General features: G+C 38.0%; 4 protein-coding genes across 4 annotated transcripts; 3 read left to right on the top strand and 1 right to left on the bottom strand.

Moving 5' to 3' along the window:
- The first annotated feature begins 2,700 nt into the window (after positions 1-2,700).
- On the top strand, positions 2,701-3,624 carry LOC113770227 (classical arabinogalactan protein 6-like). The gene has a single exon (XM_027314636.1). The coding sequence runs from the start codon at positions 2,810-2,812 to the stop codon at positions 3,512-3,514; it is 705 nt and encodes a 234-aa protein (XP_027170437.1). The 5' UTR covers positions 2,701-2,809; the 3' UTR covers positions 3,515-3,624.
- Positions 3,625-4,429: 805 nt separating this feature from the next.
- Positions 4,430-6,233, bottom strand: LOC113770368 (probable pectate lyase 22). Its single transcript, XM_027314800.1, has 4 exons — positions 6,150-6,233; positions 5,297-6,037; positions 4,940-5,078; positions 4,430-4,764 (listed from the first exon to the last, which is right to left on the bottom strand). The coding sequence occupies exons 1-4, from the start codon at positions 6,197-6,199 to the stop codon at positions 4,540-4,542; spliced, it is 1,155 nt and encodes a 384-aa protein (XP_027170601.1). The 5' UTR covers positions 6,200-6,233; the 3' UTR covers positions 4,430-4,539.
- Positions 6,234-8,299: 2,066 nt separating this feature from the next.
- On the top strand, positions 8,300-9,291 carry LOC113770369 (protein TIC 20-v, chloroplastic). The gene is made up of 2 exons (XM_027314801.1): positions 8,300-8,697; positions 8,806-9,291. The coding sequence occupies exons 1-2, from the start codon at positions 8,350-8,352 to the stop codon at positions 9,019-9,021; spliced, it is 564 nt and encodes a 187-aa protein (XP_027170602.1). The 5' UTR covers positions 8,300-8,349; the 3' UTR covers positions 9,022-9,291.
- A 7,988-nt stretch (positions 9,292-17,279) lies between these two features.
- On the top strand, positions 17,280-19,101 carry LOC113770162 (fasciclin-like arabinogalactan protein 1). Its single transcript, XM_027314549.1, has one exon. It carries the CDS (start codon positions 17,550-17,552, stop codon positions 18,777-18,779), a length of 1,230 nt encoding a protein of 409 aa, XP_027170350.1. The 5' UTR covers positions 17,280-17,549; the 3' UTR covers positions 18,780-19,101.
- Positions 19,102-19,537: the final 436 nt, after the last annotated feature.

Consider the following 19,537-nt stretch of genomic DNA (forward strand, 5'->3'; position numbering starts at 1 on the left):
TACTCCTAGCAATCTGGTTGAACTTCGGGACCAGAGGGATTGCCTAAGAAGTTGATATATCCATCAAATATTACGGCTCCGATTGGATTAGCTATTTTTTTGGGGTATTTTTAAAAAAATTTACTGTTGCAATGTGTATGAAAATTTTTTACTATAAAATTTTTATGAAGTATTTGATATATTATATGGATAAAATATTTTTTAAGTTGTTGTGTATTACTGTAGTATTGCATTTGAAAAACTTGTTTTTACTGCACATCTAATAAGTGCAAGTTGTGATAGAATTATGGACAAGTATACTCGATTTTGGTCCAATCCACATAGTCGTCGTCACATTCCTTTTAGAATTTAGTACAAACTTACATACACAATTGTATCAATACTACATTGTTGTATTGATAGGATGAACAAAATATCACGCGTATAATAAATTACATATGGGCGGGTGCTAAATCACTGTAAAATATAACAATTGCAAGTAAACTTTAATATAAATACAAAAAACTCTAAAAAAAAAAATAACAATCCAGATAACCCCTTATATTTAGTAGTCAATGCAAATGTAGTTAATAGAAATTTAGTATCATCCACAGTGAGAGTGTGGACACTAATACACAGCGGTTGCAAATTTGCAATCCAAACAAGGCTAAATCTGTATACTATTTTACATCAAAATAGAACATTTTACCATTTCCCTGATTGTTGCTTTATCATTTGTTCATCAATCGACATTCACCCCACTTTCTCAGTATCCCCATTTCCTGACTGGACTTGATTCGTTCGTTTGTGCCAAATAAATTTAGGGGGCGCTTGGTTCAAGTTTAAGAATCGAAATTGTTATTGGAATCATAAAAAAAAAAAAGTTAGTATGGATTTTGGGCAAAGATATGATTACAAAAGCGGGTGCTTGGTAAATATTATTGGCAGGGATTGGGCATCAATTTTCTTTTTTTTCTTTTCATATCTTTCTTCTTTCTCATTTGAATGTTTATCCCACATACACATCCACCATAATCCTATTGAACCAATACCGAACCATGACAATACCCTATTGAACCAGCACCTAACTACCACCAATTAGTATCTACATTCAATTTTTGGTAAAGACAATGGAGCTTTAGAAGCAACAGTCCCAATGATGCAACAATAGCCGATGCAGATCCGGATTTTTATTTTGTCGAATTTTATGACAGGAAATTGTGAGTATACTTGCATAATTTCAATCCCCCAATCATCATCAACACAAAGGAAGGCTCCCACAACAACTATATTTCAGCAAAAATAAAAAATGCAATTGGGTAGATAGTCCAGAGTAAGAGCCTTGGGAGCCTCGGTGCTACCATAGAGGATTGGAAAAGTGAAAGACAAGAAGAGGGAAGTGACAGCCATGGATGATGGGGAGAATGAGCGACAAGGAGGTAAAGAGGTAGAAAGAGATTGAGTTGCTGTTGAAAGCAAGAAGAGAGGACTACGTGAGAAAGAGAAGGGACTAGAAGCTCTTTTTTTTTTTTTTTTAGATTTTGGAATCAAATGTTGGATTCATCAAAACCTTCCAATCTAGTTGGGTACTGAGAGTGGCTGGTTTTTTATAATTCATTTCAAGATTTCAAAATTCATACCCAATAGTCAAGCAACAATTACGGGACTCAATCCAATTCTTGATTCCTATACCTTCCAACCAAGCACCACCTTAGTACTACTCCAAAAAGAAAATGGGAAGAAAGAAGAGAATCAATAAGTTACTTAAAAAAAACATACCAAAAATTGGAGAAATAAAAAAAAATATCATTTTTTACTATATAAGAATGAGTTGCGGTCAAAGGGGGGTTTGAATTTCAACCGTATGGATAGGAGATTTTGAGGAATATGGAATGTTGTGTAATTTTTTAAAAACTTTTGATACAATTGAGGGCAACATATGTTTAGATATAGTTATCGAAATACCACCATTTTGGTACATTTAAAGTTTTGATTTATGGAGACATCTGAATATTTCTGAAATATGGAATTATTTTGCAATTGTTTTTGCATTGAGTACGACTCATATAAGCTCATGCATTGGTATAATTATTGAAATGGTATTATAGACACATTTAATTGAAATGTGGTTTTTGTTGTATAATTACCACAAAAATAAAGACATATTAACATATTGTGCAATTAACACATTGGTATAACTAACCGTTTGAGGATATTCCTTTATCTGAAACAATTTATGTTTCTTCTTGCACGATTTTCAACTGACATCTGTAAGAGTTTTTTAGGAATGATAAAATTGTAAAAATATTGATAAAATAAAATGTACAAATATGTGTTGTAATTAAAATATACTACTATTATTAGATTTATCATATTTATTATTTAATGACTATTTCTGTCAAAATATAACTATTATTTATCTAATAAAAAATTTTATTTAATCACAAGCACCAAACAACCACGGATGCGCGGGCACTCCTCCCTAGTTAACTGTATAAGGAAAGGAACCACGATTGGATGGTTGGCTCCATGTAAAACTTTCAACGGCTCTCTTTTCCGGCTCCAACGGTCACTTCGCTTTTGAAACATTATTATCATCAGACTCGCACCGTTTAGTACTATCTGATGCGAACCCACCACTAGGCGCCCTCCACCCTCCATCCCGCCTCCTTGTCTTCTATATAAAAACTCACCCTTCAATCCCCTCCCCGCACCCATCTCATATCGCTGTAATCATCCCCCCCACCACCATCTAACATTCTCTTAATATTATCCAAATATTCCTTCCATTTCACCCTCGCACTTCTTTTTTCTGCCCACACACTAAACTATGTGCAGACGGATTTTCTTTGCTTTTTTATTATTCTTGTGTGTGTCGTATTGCGGTGAGGCACAGACGACCCCTCATGCTCCTGCACCGGCACCCAAGTTCACCAATGTGTCTCCGGCACCCTCAAAAACTCCCGTGCCCGCAGCTTCTCCGGCTAGCTCTCATGCATCCCCGGTTCCTTCTCCATCTCCGAAGATTCCTCCGACAATCCCTGCGGCTTCTCCCAAAACCAGCCCGTCTGCTTCCCCGGTACAGTCTCCGGCAGCTTCTCCCAGAGCCAGCCCGTCTGCTTCTCCGGTACAGTCTCCGGCAGCGAGCGCTCCACTTTCTCCAGCGCCCACTCCGTCGTCCAGTGCGTCTGCACCGGTCCCATCTCCTTCTCCGTCGGCCGAATCCCCGGTGAATGCTCCGGCAGTGTCACCGCCTACATCATCTCCATCTGGAAGCCCGGCGAGTTCTCCAGTTCCGGCCACTGCAGAGGTTCCATCCGCCGGTGCCAGTGTTCCTTCCACTTCTGCGACACCGGCAGAGTCGCCGGCCATGTTCCCTTCGAGCAGCAGCCCGCCAAGTCGCTCACCGGCTGGGACGAGTTTGGCACCGGAAACTTCGCAAAGCCCAGTTGCTGATGAATCGAGTGCGACCTCCATTCATGGGGGCCTAATTGTTCTTGCTGGGCTTGCTCTATCGGCCGGTTTTGTCATCTAAGAGTCTGTAGAAGTGTAGAACACGTAATTTTTGTGGTTACCGGTTCCCTTTTTTTTTTTTTCCAGATATTTCCTGTAATTGGTTTCCAGAGATTATTCACGTCATATATATATATTTTTCTGCCGTATAGTTTTTTGTTGTTGGACACAGCTGCTGATCTTAATTCACCAGGGCAATAAATTTATACACACACATATATATATATATACTGGATTGCTTTTCGTATCATTATTTATTATGGTTGTGAATTCTATTGGATATATGCTCTGTTAACTCTATTGGATATAATTTAAAAGTTTTGGTCCTTTTAAATAAATTGTAAAATTATCCTGCATTGAAGCAAAGTGGCCCAACCAGTTTTTTCACCATAACAAAGCACATAAGCAGTGATGGCTTATTTTAAAAATCCAATGACCCCGACCTGTTGTATTTGTATCCTCTTCATTCATATTGTTATTGGTCCTTCCACTTTCGTGAACTTACATTTACTTCATCTTAACCTCCTCCCTGGCCGACAAGATGATTTCCCACCCCCAACAAATATTATGAAGATCAAATTATCTGGATGGCCATTAAACTTTTGAAATCGTCGAGTTTTGACTATTGAATTATGAAAAGTATAATTTTAGTCATTGAAGTATCTAAGGTTTAGATTTTAGATTATTTTATTAGATTTCGTCATTAAGCATGGTAGATTTCAATGCTCACACAATTTACGAGACAAAACAAAGGGGCATTGTTAATGATTAAATTTAGTGGAATGGCTTAAAACCTGTAATTCAGTGGCTAAAACTCGACGATTCCAAAAATTCAATGGTCATTCGGATAATTTGCTCTATTATGAAATATAATAGGTTGTACCATTGTGGTGGTAGTACACATTTTTCTGAAAATGGAAAAGAATGCTGATTTTTATATTTATTGGTGGTAGTACCAACAATTTTCATTTTTACTTTTATTTTTTGGCATGGTTAGAAAATTGAGAAAATTGATCCCAATAAGAAGTTGTACAGGCTGTGCAGATTTTAGCATTGTTGGCCAATCTTGCAGTTTAGAACTCCTGAAAACGGTACAATATTTGTGAGAATTGAAGCTGGCCTTGCAACCATGCTAGATGCTTTGGTGTAGCTATCCGGAGCTTCTTGCCCTGAAGCAGTAAATCTAGCCCCGTTGAGCATGAGATCTTCCTCTGATCTCCAATTCCAATTTTTCCAGTCCTCATATCCCAATGGGCTCTCCCGTTTTGTAACCTGATTTCAGATTTTGCCATCGAAAAAAACACGTAGTTATAGCCTATAGTTTGCATGGGAACTCCAGTTAGCAAAATGAATATTCGTTCTGATTTCTTGATCTCGTAATGATTACACGGACCAAGAGTGATTCACGATGCATCAGCAAAATTGACTTGACAATGCAAGAGATTACCTCCTTTGTTTCATCATCATTTGAGGCAATGAAGACATTGCCTTGGCTGTTGATTGTTGGATTGGCACTTCCTCCTATTGCATACATCTCCCAACCAGTGTATAAATTGTTGACAATGTGAAAATAACCATGCCTACACCTGCAAAATATCAGACAACAAGGCCAGCCTCGTTATGCTGAAACTGCAATGGTTTCAGATCATGGTTTCTTTTATGGTTCAGCTGTAGAAAACGAGCTGATCCTGAGAAGTTTGTTCAGAATAATTCAAACAGCTGTATTTTTTGTTTTTAAAGTTCAGAAAATTCATGAGCAGCTCTGATGTTTTTTTTTTTATCAGCACAAAGCCTAAACATATACCTGGGCATTCTCTGAATAAGACCTTCTCCAAAGTAATTGAAGGCAATGGTAACTTGCATGTTCTCGTCAGCGGTGAAATTGTCATTGTGACCCAAGAGCATGACTTCGTTATGCTTAAACATGTAGTTGTTAGAAATGGTTATCGCGGTTGATTCAAACACTGCATCAATAAGTCCATCATGGCAGCTAGACAGCGTACAATGGTCGATCCAAATATCTCTAGCAGCAAATATTGATATTCCATCCCCATCTGAAATACCCCTCAACTCATAATGATTCGGTCCATCTGCAATCACAGCATTTCCAGCTTGCACACAATCATGTATATAAATGCCATGGATAATGATATTCGTGACATTTTGTATAGTGATGCATGGACCATTAGATATCTGCACATTATGTCCTCGACCATCTACGGTCTTATAAGAGTTCATCAGGAGTTCTTCGTCGAGGTTAATGTCCATATCACGGTCAAATATAATCCATAGAGGCTCATCTTGGATGACAGCATGGCGGAGCATGCCAGGGCTAGGATTTTTGGGATCATCTGCTTCAGTTGTAACAACATAAAAGTCGCCATCTCGGCCTCCAACAGCATTGCGCCCGAATCCAATGGCACAATCAGCTAGCACTTTTCGGTTGGTTTCCCAATCAGGGTCACATCTCCAGCAATCGTCAATGGGGTTGCCTGTTCTACATGAATCTGTTCCTGGTTGAGTAGTTGAGTTCTTTATTGACCGCCTTCTTAATCAAATATGTAAACAAGAAGCATATAGTTAGGCTCTACCCAGTCAAGCGCATTAACCAGAAATGAAGAATGCACCGTAAAATGAAGTCATGAATGAATATTTACCATCCTGTTGCATCAGACATTGGCATAAAGGGACGTGCTGAAGACGTCATACAGGCATAAACCGAAATGAGAAGGGGAAAAAGACTGAAAATTGACATTTCTTGGAAGGAAAGGGAGGAGGGGGGGGGGGGAAGCGATGTTGGAGGCCGGGGGGAGATTAGGTGTAGGCCAAAACAGACTAAAGATACTATAGAAATGCAATAATCAGACTACATTTTATACAAGTTGAACAACTTTCCATTGGCACAAGTTGTCTGCGAGAATTTTGATATTAGGTATTACCTTATTCTAGTTGTTGTCGCCGATGCCTTGTGGGGTGAATGGAAGGCATCACTTAGTACTAGTAGGTGGAAAATTGAAGATCGTATTTGCTGGTTGCAAAAGCTGTTGGCTTGGATTTAATACATGAATTGTTTGCGGAAATGGGTCGAAAATGGAAATATGGAAGATGTCATTGATTAAGATATTGATGATGAATTTCTATCACAAGACAGAAAAGGAGGCGCCATTGACAGATTGATCCATTGATTACATCCGTTTACCCTCTTTGTTTTCGGGCCACACAGCACATTTTTCCAGAATTCGACTGTAGTGTGGAGGTGTAACTGGATTTAAAATCCAATTGTAAAAATATTTGCAGAAAAAACTTTTGGATTTCTATGAAAACATTTTTCTTCATATTTTTCAGTCAGCTTTTTTTTTTATTTAACTTTGTCGTTTAAAAAATAAAAATGCATTTATTAAGTCCTGTACTTTACAATTGAGAAAATCTGCCAAATTGTCCCATACTTTTGATTCTCTACGTACAGTGATGCCCTGGACTTTATACTTCCACGCCTTTAGGTAATGATGACTAGGAGAATCGCATTGGAGCAGTAATGTTTTCCGGCCAAAAGATCGCTGAAGAGTCGGATGGCTCGAATCACGTTATACTGAAGCACGTTTTGGAGTCCTCAAGGCCGGTTACAAATTATAATTCTTGATTCCACTCACAAGCCTTCTCCTGTCTCTTTTTTCTTATAAGGTTTAGAGTTGACGAGACAAAAAAAGGGGTATGGGAATAAGGTGACCATTTCAACCCTTTGCCCTCCTGTATCATGGATAGTAAGTTCACTTGACCATGCTATTCCACAAAAGGATAAAAAAGGGTTTTTCTTTTTTCTTTTTTATTTTTTTGTGAGAAAGGCGCGGGGGTGGTTGGAAGAGAGGCTGAGAGAGTAGCGAACGATGCTTCGACATTTTTCTCAGCCAGTGAGATGGTTAGTGAATTGGAATCAACCTCCTCTAAAGGAGTTGACCACTGCATTTTTTTTTGTAGAATGAAAAGTTAAGAATTCAAATCTTACTTCCAGTCAAAAGTTGTCATTTAATGTCACTTCTTTTAAAATCCACACGGATAGGTTGAGAGAGATGGTTAGCGGCTTGGCGCATAGGTTGCCTGGCAATGACTTTCTGGAAAGTTAGAAGCCGACTTTCCCTTTCTGCTTTCATGCATAAAAATCCCAGCATTGTTTTTTTCTTTTTCATTATTTTGACGTGACCTTTCCGATTTAATGAAAAACCCGTCAATGAAATTGTTAACTATAGACAGGCCTTGATTACTCAACATTCTGTTCTTGAGATAAAAGCCTTAATTTGGTGCCACTTATTTGCTTTATTCCATAATGGGGTGAATTTAGTACACCAAATTGTCCTAATCACTAATTATATCGCATTCAACATATTATTACATTTATTGCTATATCGTTGGACAATGTAATTCATAGTCTCGGGTCTGAATCATTGTTGATTTTGCGGATTAATTTTGTCGAAGCCATTTTGTTCGGTATACGTGAGCCTATTATCTACTTTTTTGGTAGAGGCTGATCGTCAAGAAAGAAATTTCTCTTAGGTACGTTGCAGCCTTCGTTCAGCTCGTCAATTGTCAGCTCCTGCGTCCACTAGGAAGAGCCCAATGCGATTCAGTGATGGGCCTAGTCCCTGAAATTTCTAAAATCAGGAAGGTGGAGCGAGTATTCTCGACGGCCAAATTATTGGGCCTAATTAATCTCCAAAGTCCAAACCGCAAACCCGAGAGAAGGCTTTTCGAATTCCCACTCAACTACTCAAGTAGTAAAGAATATTATTAATTGTTTTGTTCAATTCCCCACAAACTGAGCGAGAGTCTACCGCAGTCGACTCCAATTCCCATCCGGCAGGTATGGCCACGACCAATCTTTTGTCCGCCACAGTAACTCCATCCCTCATCCACTTGCACAAACCACCGTTATACTCCACCATCTTCTCATCATCTTCTTCCAATCCCAGAATCCCGTCACAGCTGTCAATTTTCCACCTTACTAGCCCCTCAAAAAGATCAAATTTTTCCAGAAGAAACCTCGCAATAGTTCAATCTAAAGGCAGCAACTCAGCTGATGCCCCTGACCGTTTAATCTCCGCCATCTGTTACTTCTTCCCCTTCTTTGATGGCATCCAGTATGGAAAGTATGTCATCACACAATTTGCACCGGTTCAAGCTCTCGTTCAGCCTTTGGTCCCAGCTATAAAGGTCTTTAAAGGCTTCCCTTTGAATGGGTTCTTGGTTTTCTTGACCCTTTATTTTGTGGTTGTTAGGAATTCTAATTTTAGTAGATATGTGAGGTTCAATACAATGCAGGCTATTGTTCTTGATGTGCTCTTGATTTTCCCTGATCTTCTGGAGAGGACCTTCAATCCAAGAGATGGGGTGGGGTTGGATTTACTGATGAGCTTTGACAGCACTGTGTTTTTGTACCTTTTAGTTTGCTTGATTTATGGTTCCTCTTCTTGCTTGCTTGGTCAGCTCCCAAGATTGCCCCTTGTTGCTGAGGCTGCTGATAGGCAAGTTTTGTGAACTCGTAGCTCATTTGCTTACCTATAAATGATGCTCTAATTATTTTCTCTGCCATTACGTTAGGACATCTTATCGATGCTTTAGTTATTAGTGTAAAAGAAGAATCTTTACTCTGTTTTGTTCTTCATTTCGACGATTCATTTGATAATTAGAATGTCGCCCCTTTTTGTTTCCTGATACTGGCAGTTAATAACAGTTGCCCTGATTCATAGCTCTTGATGTTGTTGTTGCTGCTTAATTGGTTCTGTAACAGGGGTTGAGTTCTGTCTCTTTTGGGATTCATCTAAATTGCGTTATGAAATTTATGTTCCTAGAATAAATGGTGCAATATTTGCTCGCTGCTTTCATTTGCTGCATAAACGATCCTGCATCGCTGGATTTGTTCCTGCATAAATAATCTTCGTTCCATCTTCATATCACAAAACTAATTTCTGTAATGACCAATGGGTGTCAGTGACCTGCGCACTATTAGTTACTTGGCCAAATGACTTATGGTTTGCTGAGAACTGTGATATGTTAGACTCGAATTGCGATTCCAGAAGTTCGAGTAATGTCTGCTGTGCGTCATTTGTTATGAAATTGCATGGAATGAGCCATAGGAATTCCTATGAGCATCTTTGGTGTAAGAACTATAGAAATAGATCTAGCATTTGGGGGTCCAATAAGGACTGAATATCAAATTTCAAGTGTGTGTAATTGTGTCTAGTATCTTCATTTGAGGTACTTTGCTCTCATTGATTGTTCTGATAACCAAGTCTTCCACAAAGGTTGATGTTCACCAGAAAAAACCCTATCTTCCCATAAAAGATCAGTTGTACCTCCTATATTTCAAGTAATTTAGAGAATTGTAGCCTTTCATGTTTACAGATGCTGAGCCTGCTTTTGCAAATAGCCAGAGAACCCCATTATTTTATCATTTAGCTTCAGAAGTTGGATTGTGTTTCGATTGATTTCTTTTCTCTCTTCATGTTATATCATGATAGTGCTCTCTGTTTATGAAGCTTCTTAATATGGCGTTGTCGATGTCAGAATTCCCACTGCAAGGACTCTGTTGCTTTTTAGTTTTCTTTGACTTGATTCCGGCATAGCATGAAACCAAACACAAAGAAAGAAATAGTTTCTGTTTGAAAACAAAAGGAGACAATGAGAATTTGTTGCTTGACGAAGGTTAAAGATTTTACTAAATTCTAGGACCTATACACTCCCCTCTTTCCCCAAACACACTTCCCTCTTTCCCCACTGCAAAGAAAAAGGGAAAAAATAAAGAAAAGAAAAGGAAAGAAAGAAGGAAAGTAAGGAATTTTCATTGCTTTACCCGTTTCCTGTTGTTGTTCATGAGTTCATGGGATGAAATATGTATAAAATTGTGCATTTTGCTACTGAATGAAATAGAGGGTCGTAACTTGAAAATACTCTATGAACGGTCCTAAATGTGAGTATGATAGATGCACTATCAGATTGTTTCAGATTTTGGAAGCTGTACAGATCAACAGCTTTCTGTGGTTGTGAACTGTGATGGCTGATCCGTTCAGAACCAACAGATGCACTTAATAATTTATGAACCTCGCCTTCCCTGATGCAGTTGCTAACCACTGGGCTTTTATCTAGTCGCCAAGAGGGGCCGCTTAGTTTTAGAGCCCTGTCCCGCACTAGTGGCCTTTATCCAGTGGCCAGGGGAAACGTAGTGTTGGCTTCCACAAAAAGTTCCAAGCCCAAGGGGTGCAGTTGTGTAACAGGTCTGGACCCCAGATTCCACATGGCCCTCAAAATACCCCAAGTAGTATAGTTGACGTGGAGAAAAGAAATAGATTCTTGTGATTTGCTTATTTTCAACTATGGAGACGAAATTCATTCTGAACATGAAGTGTCCTTGTAATGAATTTGAGTTTGGCGAATGCAGCGGTCAACAAAGGCGTTTCTGTATTAATTCTTTGGCCTTAGGATTCCCCTAAAAGATGTAGGTCAATGGAATTCTGTGATTTCTTGTTGCTGACATTTAAAGCACAATCTTGGTAAGAATAGCAGGGAATGACTGGTGGATTATTTCGAGAACTGAAACTGATACATTATCGAAATAATGATTGAAAAAACAGAGAGAGAGAGAGAGAGAGAGAGAGATGGGGGGCTCCTAGTCCTAGGGAGGAAAGGCCTCTGCGCTGCTGATGCACCACGAACCCAAGATGTCAGCGAAGTTATGGATATGCAGGTGGTGCCACAGGTTTTTCTTACTTTGGGATGGGGCGGACTTTTTTGAGCAGAGGGAAATGCTTTTCTTGGTGAAGATGAATTCATTCTGCTGAATTTCAAGAAAACTAACACCTAGTATTAGAGCATTAAGCTTCCCAGAATCACGTCCTAAGAGTTTGATTTTTTTCTCTTTGGAGTTGAGATACCAAGTGTTTCCACGAACAGTTTTTTCCACCGGGTACCAACTGCCAAGAACAGTTGTTTTAAAATTTGCCTATTCGGGAAAGAGGGACCTGAAAGAGAGTAAATTGGTTGGTATTCTTTACAGTAGTATTTATTAGTAGTCATCAGGACATGAGAGGAGCATGATGCAGGCTCTGTAGTGCAGGGAAAAACGCTTGCTCCCCTGCTCTATGGCACATCTCCTCGTCCACCAAATTACTCTTGCGTTCTGATTTGAGGCTGTACTTGTTCAAAAATCTTCTGCTGCTTTTTTTTTTTTTCTTCTTCTTTAACGTTAAACCTGTCAACATACTTCGAAGGAATCAAAGCAGAAGGGGGGCAAAAAAGGTCAAATGGCCGACGTCCATTTCTAACCACTCCATTGGATAAATACGCAACGAAAACAAAAACTTTGAGTGCTAGTAAATCAGTGAGTAGGGAATTGGGATCTTAAAGCATACGATGGGGGGACCCAAATTGTGAGTACAAATTTAAGATCCCTTTTTTTTTTTTTTTTTTTTGGTATAGATTTTTAACTCCCAGCCTACAGGCTGGAGCTGATGAAATACAGCTTAACATATCCTTCCTTACCCAAGTTTTGATTGGGAAACTGGAAAAAGAGTAATCTTCAAGCGGCTACGATAGGCTCGTTTAACAAAGGAAGATGTTAAAAAGAGTAATCCCCATTGGATTCATTTCGATTTCGTAACCAATCGACTATTAGCATTAGGTACGCCTTGGCAGTTGTTTACAAGGTATCTAGTAGCATTTTGATTCCATTATCGTAATCAAACATTATTATCGTACTCATCCCATGAGGCCACTACTTTTACTTTGGAGTCTAGCTCACTCTAGAACGTTGCCAGTAGCTGTATGTAACTTATAATTGATTAGTCATCATCAAGTATGTATATATATATATATATATATATATATATGTAAATAAAGAAAAGGTTTGATGTCCGATTAGATTAAGATAAATGGAAATACGTCCAGCCCACGATTGCCTTCTCTCTTGCGTGATGCTACCGGTCAATAAGATTAGCTGTAAGTGACAATAATAAAATGATCCCAATGGAATGGGCCAATAATTTGATGGTATGCTTAGAAGCTCAAGAGAATAGTTGCAACTTCAACTGCTAGAGAAGAAAAGGTTCAGAAAAATCGTAACCGTCGGTGAAGAACCTTGTACAACACAGCACCAAATTTGTCGGTGGATGACTGGCCACAACGAGAAACCCACCCGCATTCTATTTTTTTCTCCACCAGTACCTGCCTCTCCGCCTGCGGCTATGACAGCTGCCATCGATACGATGCACGAATGATGTGGCCAGGAGCTGGCGGTGGGCCCCCACAGCGACACCTTTGGTTACTATTGTAGGGGTGACAATCAGGTCGAGTTCGGGTTAACGGATCGGGTTAAGATCCAAGTATAACAAAAAAAAAATTTACTGACCCGAATATGACCCGTCAACCCGAAACGGGTCAGGATACCTGACACGAACTCGAAATTTTCGGGTTGGCGGGTCGACCCGAAATGACCCGAAACTTAATTTTAATTCATTAATTTATCACTGTAATTTCTAATCAAATTAATTTCTCACAAAATTAATTACATCATCAAGTAATAAAAATTTAAATAAATAATTTCAAACCAAATCTAAAATAAATTAAACACCGTAAAACTGTTTTATCCCAAACCAAATATAAAATAAATTAAAACAGCATAAAAGTAAAAAATAACATAATATATTATTTATCCAAATATAATAATTTCAACTTCACACAAGTTAAATAAATTCATTTAGGATTAAGTAATTAATACCTTTGAAAAAAGAATGATTTAGATTATTTAGTTTAGTTGGATAAAATAATTTTTATGTTTATTAAATTATTTTTAATTCGTAAACGGGTCATATCAGGTCACTACGGGTTGACCCGAAAATCGACTTGTTTTCTTTTCAGGTTCGACCCGAATCCCTGAAACCTCAACCCAAACCCATTAATTTCATGTTAGATTCGTGTCGTGTTCTCGGGTCGTATCAGAAATTGCCACCCGTAATTACTAGTATATATATATAGCCACCGGGGCGGCTCTCTGGTGGTCCCCGTCGACAGTGACCGGAGATCGCCTACGGGAATTGTGGCATTTTTTTTCTTTTTTTTTTTTAGCAAGGGATTGTGGAAAGAAGAAGATTTCAATTCAAGATCTTTAATTTTTAGAGAAGCAGATTTGAATTTAAAATCTTTAATTTTTGAAAAGGAGATTTGAATGGAAAGGTTTCAATGGGCTGATGAAGTTTTTAATTAAGCGTAATTATGCAAAAAATGTGATTGGTCTAAGATACTAGCTTCTAGAAGAGACCAATGAACAATCACGATTTTTATGCAAAACGTGATTGGTGATAGCATAGTCAATTTGGAAGAGACCAATGACTAATCACGATTTTATGCAAAACGTGATTGGTCTAAGATAGCGCTGTTAATTTGGGAGAGACCAATGAACAATCATGATTCTCTTTCATGATGTACGCATAAAGATGATGAAATTTTGAGGATGAACCGCATAGGCGTCCAATGACACGTGAGATTATTAACAACTTTTCTACACAATGCTCGTCCAATCATAAGTGATTATTAACAGCTTTTCTACACAATGCCCATCATCTCTTCGCCATCTAGCCGAAACTTGAGCCTATTATTTAGCTCGTTGTGTCAAACGAGCATTCTTTTTCATATAGATTAGGAAGGTCCCGTTGTTTAGTTTTGTTAGCAAGCTAATGAGAGAGATTGCTCCAAAGAGTATCTCCACCCAATTCAATTGTCACCAAATTCAAAGCCCAAGTCACCTTCCTTGTTCACTGGTCAATTCACTTCCATCACCATACACTCGTCCAAGGCTGCGTCAGTGGATTTCGAATTTCTCTCATCTTTATAACCCTTTAGTATAGCTAATCTTTAATAATATTATTATTATTATTATTTTAAGCAATACAGGGGTGAGTTTTAGAAATTCAAATTGTCTAATTTCTGAATTTCTACCCGTGTAACAAGTCCCCTTATTGATTAGGAAAGAAAAGATTTGTCAGCACATTTTTTTAAAAAAAAATTTTGGGAGCGAAACTAGTCCTCTTATTTAACAAAATTTTAGTACTATGTGGTGTCTTATTTTACCAGCGCAAAGTAAAAGCTAACAAGGAAAACAAATTTTCACCGTATAGTTCCTAAGAAAGAAACAATACAACAAGTAAGCAAGCAGAAATAAGAAATGGCTACTAAGGGTGCATTTGATAAAATTGAAGTCTGAAAATTGAAGTCAAAATCTATTAAGTTATTGAATTCTTAAGTATTAAATCTCATACATTTTTAAGTACATATAACATTTAGTGATAAGTGAATAGTTTATCACTTAATTTTGAGAACAAGTTTTGTTTAGAAAATTCAGTGACAGTTAGGCCCTGTTTGATAATCCAATTCAACACTTAAACTTAATGGATTTAGATCTTAACATATATTAGACCGTTTGATATTCAAAAATTGAATATTTGAATTAATTAAGAGGCACCTAATTTCCTAGGCAAAACTGATCCCAAAATTAAGTGATAAACTATTCATTTATTATTGAATGTGATATGCACTCAAATGTATTAAATTTAATACTTAACAATTCAATAACTTAATGGGATTCAGATTTTAGATTTAAAATTTCAGTTTTATCAAAGGCTCCTTTAATTAATTCATACGTTCAATTTTTTGTTATCAAACGATCTGAATATATTAAAATTTGAATTTATTAAATTTAAGTGCTGAACTGAATTATTAAACCGGCCTAATTTTGTGCAGGATTTTACTGACACACAGGAAGGAGATTAGGGAGCGCGCTTACTTGTATGATAAAAAGTGACGAGCTAATAGAATTTGTAGGACCGAAAGGAGCGGAGCATACTTGTCTAGTACTAATGGTTAAATAAAGCATAATAGAGGATGCAAAGCTGGGCATATTCTAAGCTTGCAAATCGGTCTTTGGTGCTGCCCCCTCTTTTATTTATTGTTTTTCTGCCTTGATTGCTGGTAGATTGATGCGTCCACCACGTGATCGGTTTCTTCAGTATTCTTCACGTTCACCAATACTCATAGTACAAAGGGATAATTTCAGAAACCTCCCTTGAGGTTTCGTGAAATATCACCTAGTTCTGCCAAACTTTTCAAAATCTCACTTAACACCCTTAAAGTGATAGTAGGGCCATATACTAATATCAAAGGTGATGAATTGTCAATAATACCCTCATATTTAAATTTTCTGAACTTGTTTTTCTTTCTCTAAATTTCTTACTTTTCTTTAACAATATCTATACAAACATACATACATACATATATATATATATGTATAATTGAATCGCAAATGTCAATGAAATATTCAATGCATTTGGAGAAGAATAGCTGCAGGTTCTTTTTATTTTTTTCCTTTTTTGGTGTTTCACAACTTTATTTATATATTTATTTATTTATTCCTATCCATGTAGAGCGCAAGAGAAATAAAATAATTGAAACTCTAAATAGTTTTTCAAATTCTGATTTTTTCTATAATAAAATTTTCATATTTCACATCCATAAAAAGAAGTATGTCTATTTTGAGTAAATTTTCTGTATGATATTGAAGTTAAATTTCATCTATTAGTAAGTTTTTTTTGCTCAAATGTATGATTTTACATGCTAATTACCTTCAACACTATGAAGGGTTCTATTTGTAAAAATGGTTTAAAAAATAGTATTTGCTTTTATTATCTCTTCCTACTGTAGAAGTGATTATTGACTGTAACATAAAATCTTACCAATTTTCATCTCCTCACTTTTAAGATGGTTTCAGTTTAGTACTTTTTTCCTTGTTTTGTAAAATGTTCATTTTTTGATAGTCTAAGGGTATTAAAGGCACTAAAATAATCTCTCTTCTCAAGCATGAATTTTTTAATATTACTTTTGGTTAGAAGGGCTTCCAATGTTACCAAAATGTCAATTCAAGGGGTGCTAAGTGAGATTTTGAAAATCTCAAAGGAGCTAGGTGATATTTCATAAAACCTCATGGGAGGTTTATGAAATTATCCCTGGTACAAAACTTAGGATAAGAAATGCCACGAGTAAAGGAAAAATTTTCTCACCTTAATTTTCTTCATATCAACTCTCTCAACTCTCATCGTCGCATTCTTATTAGGCTAATTATAATTTTCTTTACATCCAATTACACACTCTTGAAGCGTAGAGTATTGTATATAGGGTTTCAGTATAATAAATAGTACATGTGCCATGTTAATGCCCAATTTGTATACCAACGAAGAAAATGTGTAAAATTGCTAGTCGATTGTTCTATTAGTCAGTTTCGCAGAAATATTAATTACCATCTATTCCTGAAATAACTCAAAGCACACTTTGTACCTATTTTTTGATCCATAATTTTATTAACGGAAATGATGATATTAGGACTTCTCAAAAAACCTCACACAACTCCTTAAATTTCAATTAATGCAAAAGAAGGGAACGAGTGCTTGAGATATTTTTAAAGAGTGCTGATGTCATTTTCCTTTTTTGATTACTCGCTTACACCCTGTTCAACAACTAAGAAGCCTGAAAAGTTAGGCCTTGTTTGCAAATGGAATTTTTACAAAAAAAAAAAACTCTACATTTTTGTTTTTCAAAAATATATTTTTTAATTATTTTTTTATTTTACATGTATTAAATCGTTATAATATATATTCTACAAAAATTTCAAAAAATTACAATCCAAACACAACCTTAGTTACTTTGGTCCAGTTTGGACACAGCAGCCCTATTGTGAAGACATCAGTAATTCCAGCAAGTAACGAAGGCCAATTCAGTAAACAAAACAGCAACTCCAGATCTCCAGCTTACTAATCGTAGTTAGTAGGAATTACTTCCCCTTGACTCTTCCTTCCTCACCTCAACTGTACACGGGACACACCGAACACACTTGCCTCTCTCCCTCTCACTCACTCACTAGAAAAAGGCCCTAAAACTAAAAGAACCCCCGAAAACATCCGCAGCCGCATAGTCCCATACGTTTCCGCCTCTCAAATTCTACTCCCATTTTCTATCTCCACCACAAAATGCAGCTAACTCCAGCGGCCACGGTGGCCGCTGCAGCGGTGGTTTTTTCCTTGGCACTAATACTCCTACCTTCCCCATCTGAAGCTCACAACATTACTAAGATTTTAGCAGAGTTCCCAGAATTCTCCACGTTCAACCATTTCTTAACCACAACCCACCTCGCTAACGACATTAACAACCGAGAGACAATCACTGTCTGCGCCGTCGACAATGCCGGCATGGCAGATCTACTCGGCAAACACTTGTCCATCTTCGCCTTAAAAAATGTCCTCTCCCTCCACGTCCTTCTCGACTATTTCGGCGCCAAGAAGCTTCACGATATCACCAACGGAACCGCCTTGGCTGCCACCATGTACCAAGCCACCGGCAGCGCTCCCGGCTCCTCCGGCTTCGTCAACATTACTGACCTTAAGGGCGGTAAAGTTGGCTTCGGCGCCGTCGACAATGGCGGAATCGACGCCACATTTGTGAAATCTGTCAAGGAAATTCCTTACAACATTTCCGTAATTCAGATCAGTAAGATCTTGCCGTCTCCCGACGCCGAAGCTCCCACTCCTGGGCCCAGCCAGATGAACATCACGGGTATCATGTCAGCTCACGGCTGTAAAGTTTTCGCCGAGACTTTATTAGCTTCTCCAGCTGAGCAGACATTCGACAGCAGTGTTGACGGTGGGTTAACGATTTTTTGCCCGGGTGACGCTGCAATGAAGAGCTTTTTACCGAAATTCAAAAACTTAACGGCGGACGGTAAACAGTCGTTACTCGAGTTTCACGGCGTTCCGATTTACGAGCCCGAGTCATCTTTGAAATCCAATAACGGCCCTATTAACACGTTAGCCACTGACGGCGCTAAAAAGTTCGGCCTCGTTGTGCAAAATGACGGCCAGCAGGTGACGCTGAAGACGCCAGTCGTGACGGCGAGGATAACGTCGACGATATTCGATGAACAGCCGTTGGCTATATTTGAGCTGGATAAGGTCTTGTTGCCCAGGGAGTTGTTCAAGGGTTCTCTGGCTCCGACTCCGGCGCCGGCACCGGAACCGGTGGCTGATGCTCCCGAGCCTTCGAAGAAGCACAAGTCGCCGCCTGCACCGCCAGCCGCAGATTCTCCTGCAGACGGCCCTGCTGCGGATCAAACAGCAGCAGACAGTAACGGTGCCGTTAGATTTGACGGTGGAAGATTTGCAGCTGTTTGTTTCAGTCTGTGGCTCATTATTTTACTTCTCTAAGATTTTCCCCTTTTCTTTTATGTTTTTTGACACCTCTTTCTTTCAAAGGGGGTCAAATAATTAAGGGCGTGTTTGGCTAGGGGTAGTAATTTATTTGTATTTAAATACGTTAGTTTGAGGGTCCTTATTTATTAGTATGAGTGTGCATTTTGTTATTTCCACTTTTTTTTATTTTTTCCTTTTTCGGGTGGGGATCGTTTGATGTATTTTAGTGGTGCCTGAGCGGAGTGAGGATTTTGTGTGGTTGTCATGCGGTTATTGTACTACAATTCTGGCATTTGCCAGTTTTTAGTCAAAGATGACACACTCCAATTCTTTTACACATCCTATCGTTTCGACAAAAAAAAAAAAAAATTTTGTTTTACACATAAGAAAATTTTTTTTCATGCTTTTTCTTTTGGGTGGTAGAAAAGAATCAAGAGTTTCTCATATCATTTATGTGCTAGCCTGATTACATCTAAACCACGTCAAATAGAGCATATTTTAAGTAACATCTGTTCAGTCTGAACTTTGGAATTATGGCATAAGAACCAATGATGAAATACAAAAAAGTGCGAACTCATCTTAAGACCTTGCAATAATGTTCCATGTAACTAGGGCACACGAGCTACCCATCTGGGCATTAAACAAAGGGTCGATTTTATACATACTGAAACAGAAATTCATCTGTGCAGGCAAAGGAGGCTATTAGGCAACAGCTTTTTTGTCCTAAACTGTTCATCAACCTCAAGCAGACAAATTATTCATGTAGGACTTAT

The sequence above is a fragment of the Coffea eugenioides genome, chromosome 5 (genome assembly GCF_003713205.1).
Source record: "Coffea eugenioides isolate CCC68of chromosome 5, Ceug_1.0, whole genome shotgun sequence".
Taxonomy (NCBI): domain Eukaryota; kingdom Viridiplantae; phylum Streptophyta; class Magnoliopsida; order Gentianales; family Rubiaceae; genus Coffea; species Coffea eugenioides.

Excerpts from the sequence above, each read along its gene's own strand:
- LOC113770227 (XM_027314636.1), top strand. The coding sequence starts at position 2,810 with ATGTGCAGACGGATTTTCTTTGCTTTTTTATTATTCTTGTGTGTGTCG.
- LOC113770368 (XM_027314800.1), bottom strand. The coding sequence starts at position 6,199 with ATGACGTCTTCAGCACGTCCCTTTATGCCAATGTCTGATGCAACAGGA. Across the intron at positions 6,038-6,149 it reads ATGTCTGATGCAACAGGATG|GCGGTCAATAAAGAACTCAA; the intron begins GTAAATATTCAT and ends TTGATTAAGAAG. Across the intron at positions 5,079-5,296 it reads CTTATTCAGAGAATGCCCAG|GTGTAGGCATGGTTATTTTC; the intron begins GTATATGTTTAG and ends GATATTTTGCAG.
- LOC113770369 (XM_027314801.1), top strand. The coding sequence starts at position 8,350 with ATGGCCACGACCAATCTTTTGTCCGCCACAGTAACTCCATCCCTCATC. Across the intron at positions 8,698-8,805 it reads CTTTGGTCCCAGCTATAAAG|GCTATTGTTCTTGATGTGCT; the intron begins GTCTTTAAAGGC and ends AATACAATGCAG.
- LOC113770162 (XM_027314549.1), top strand. The coding sequence starts at position 17,550 with ATGCAGCTAACTCCAGCGGCCACGGTGGCCGCTGCAGCGGTGGTTTTT.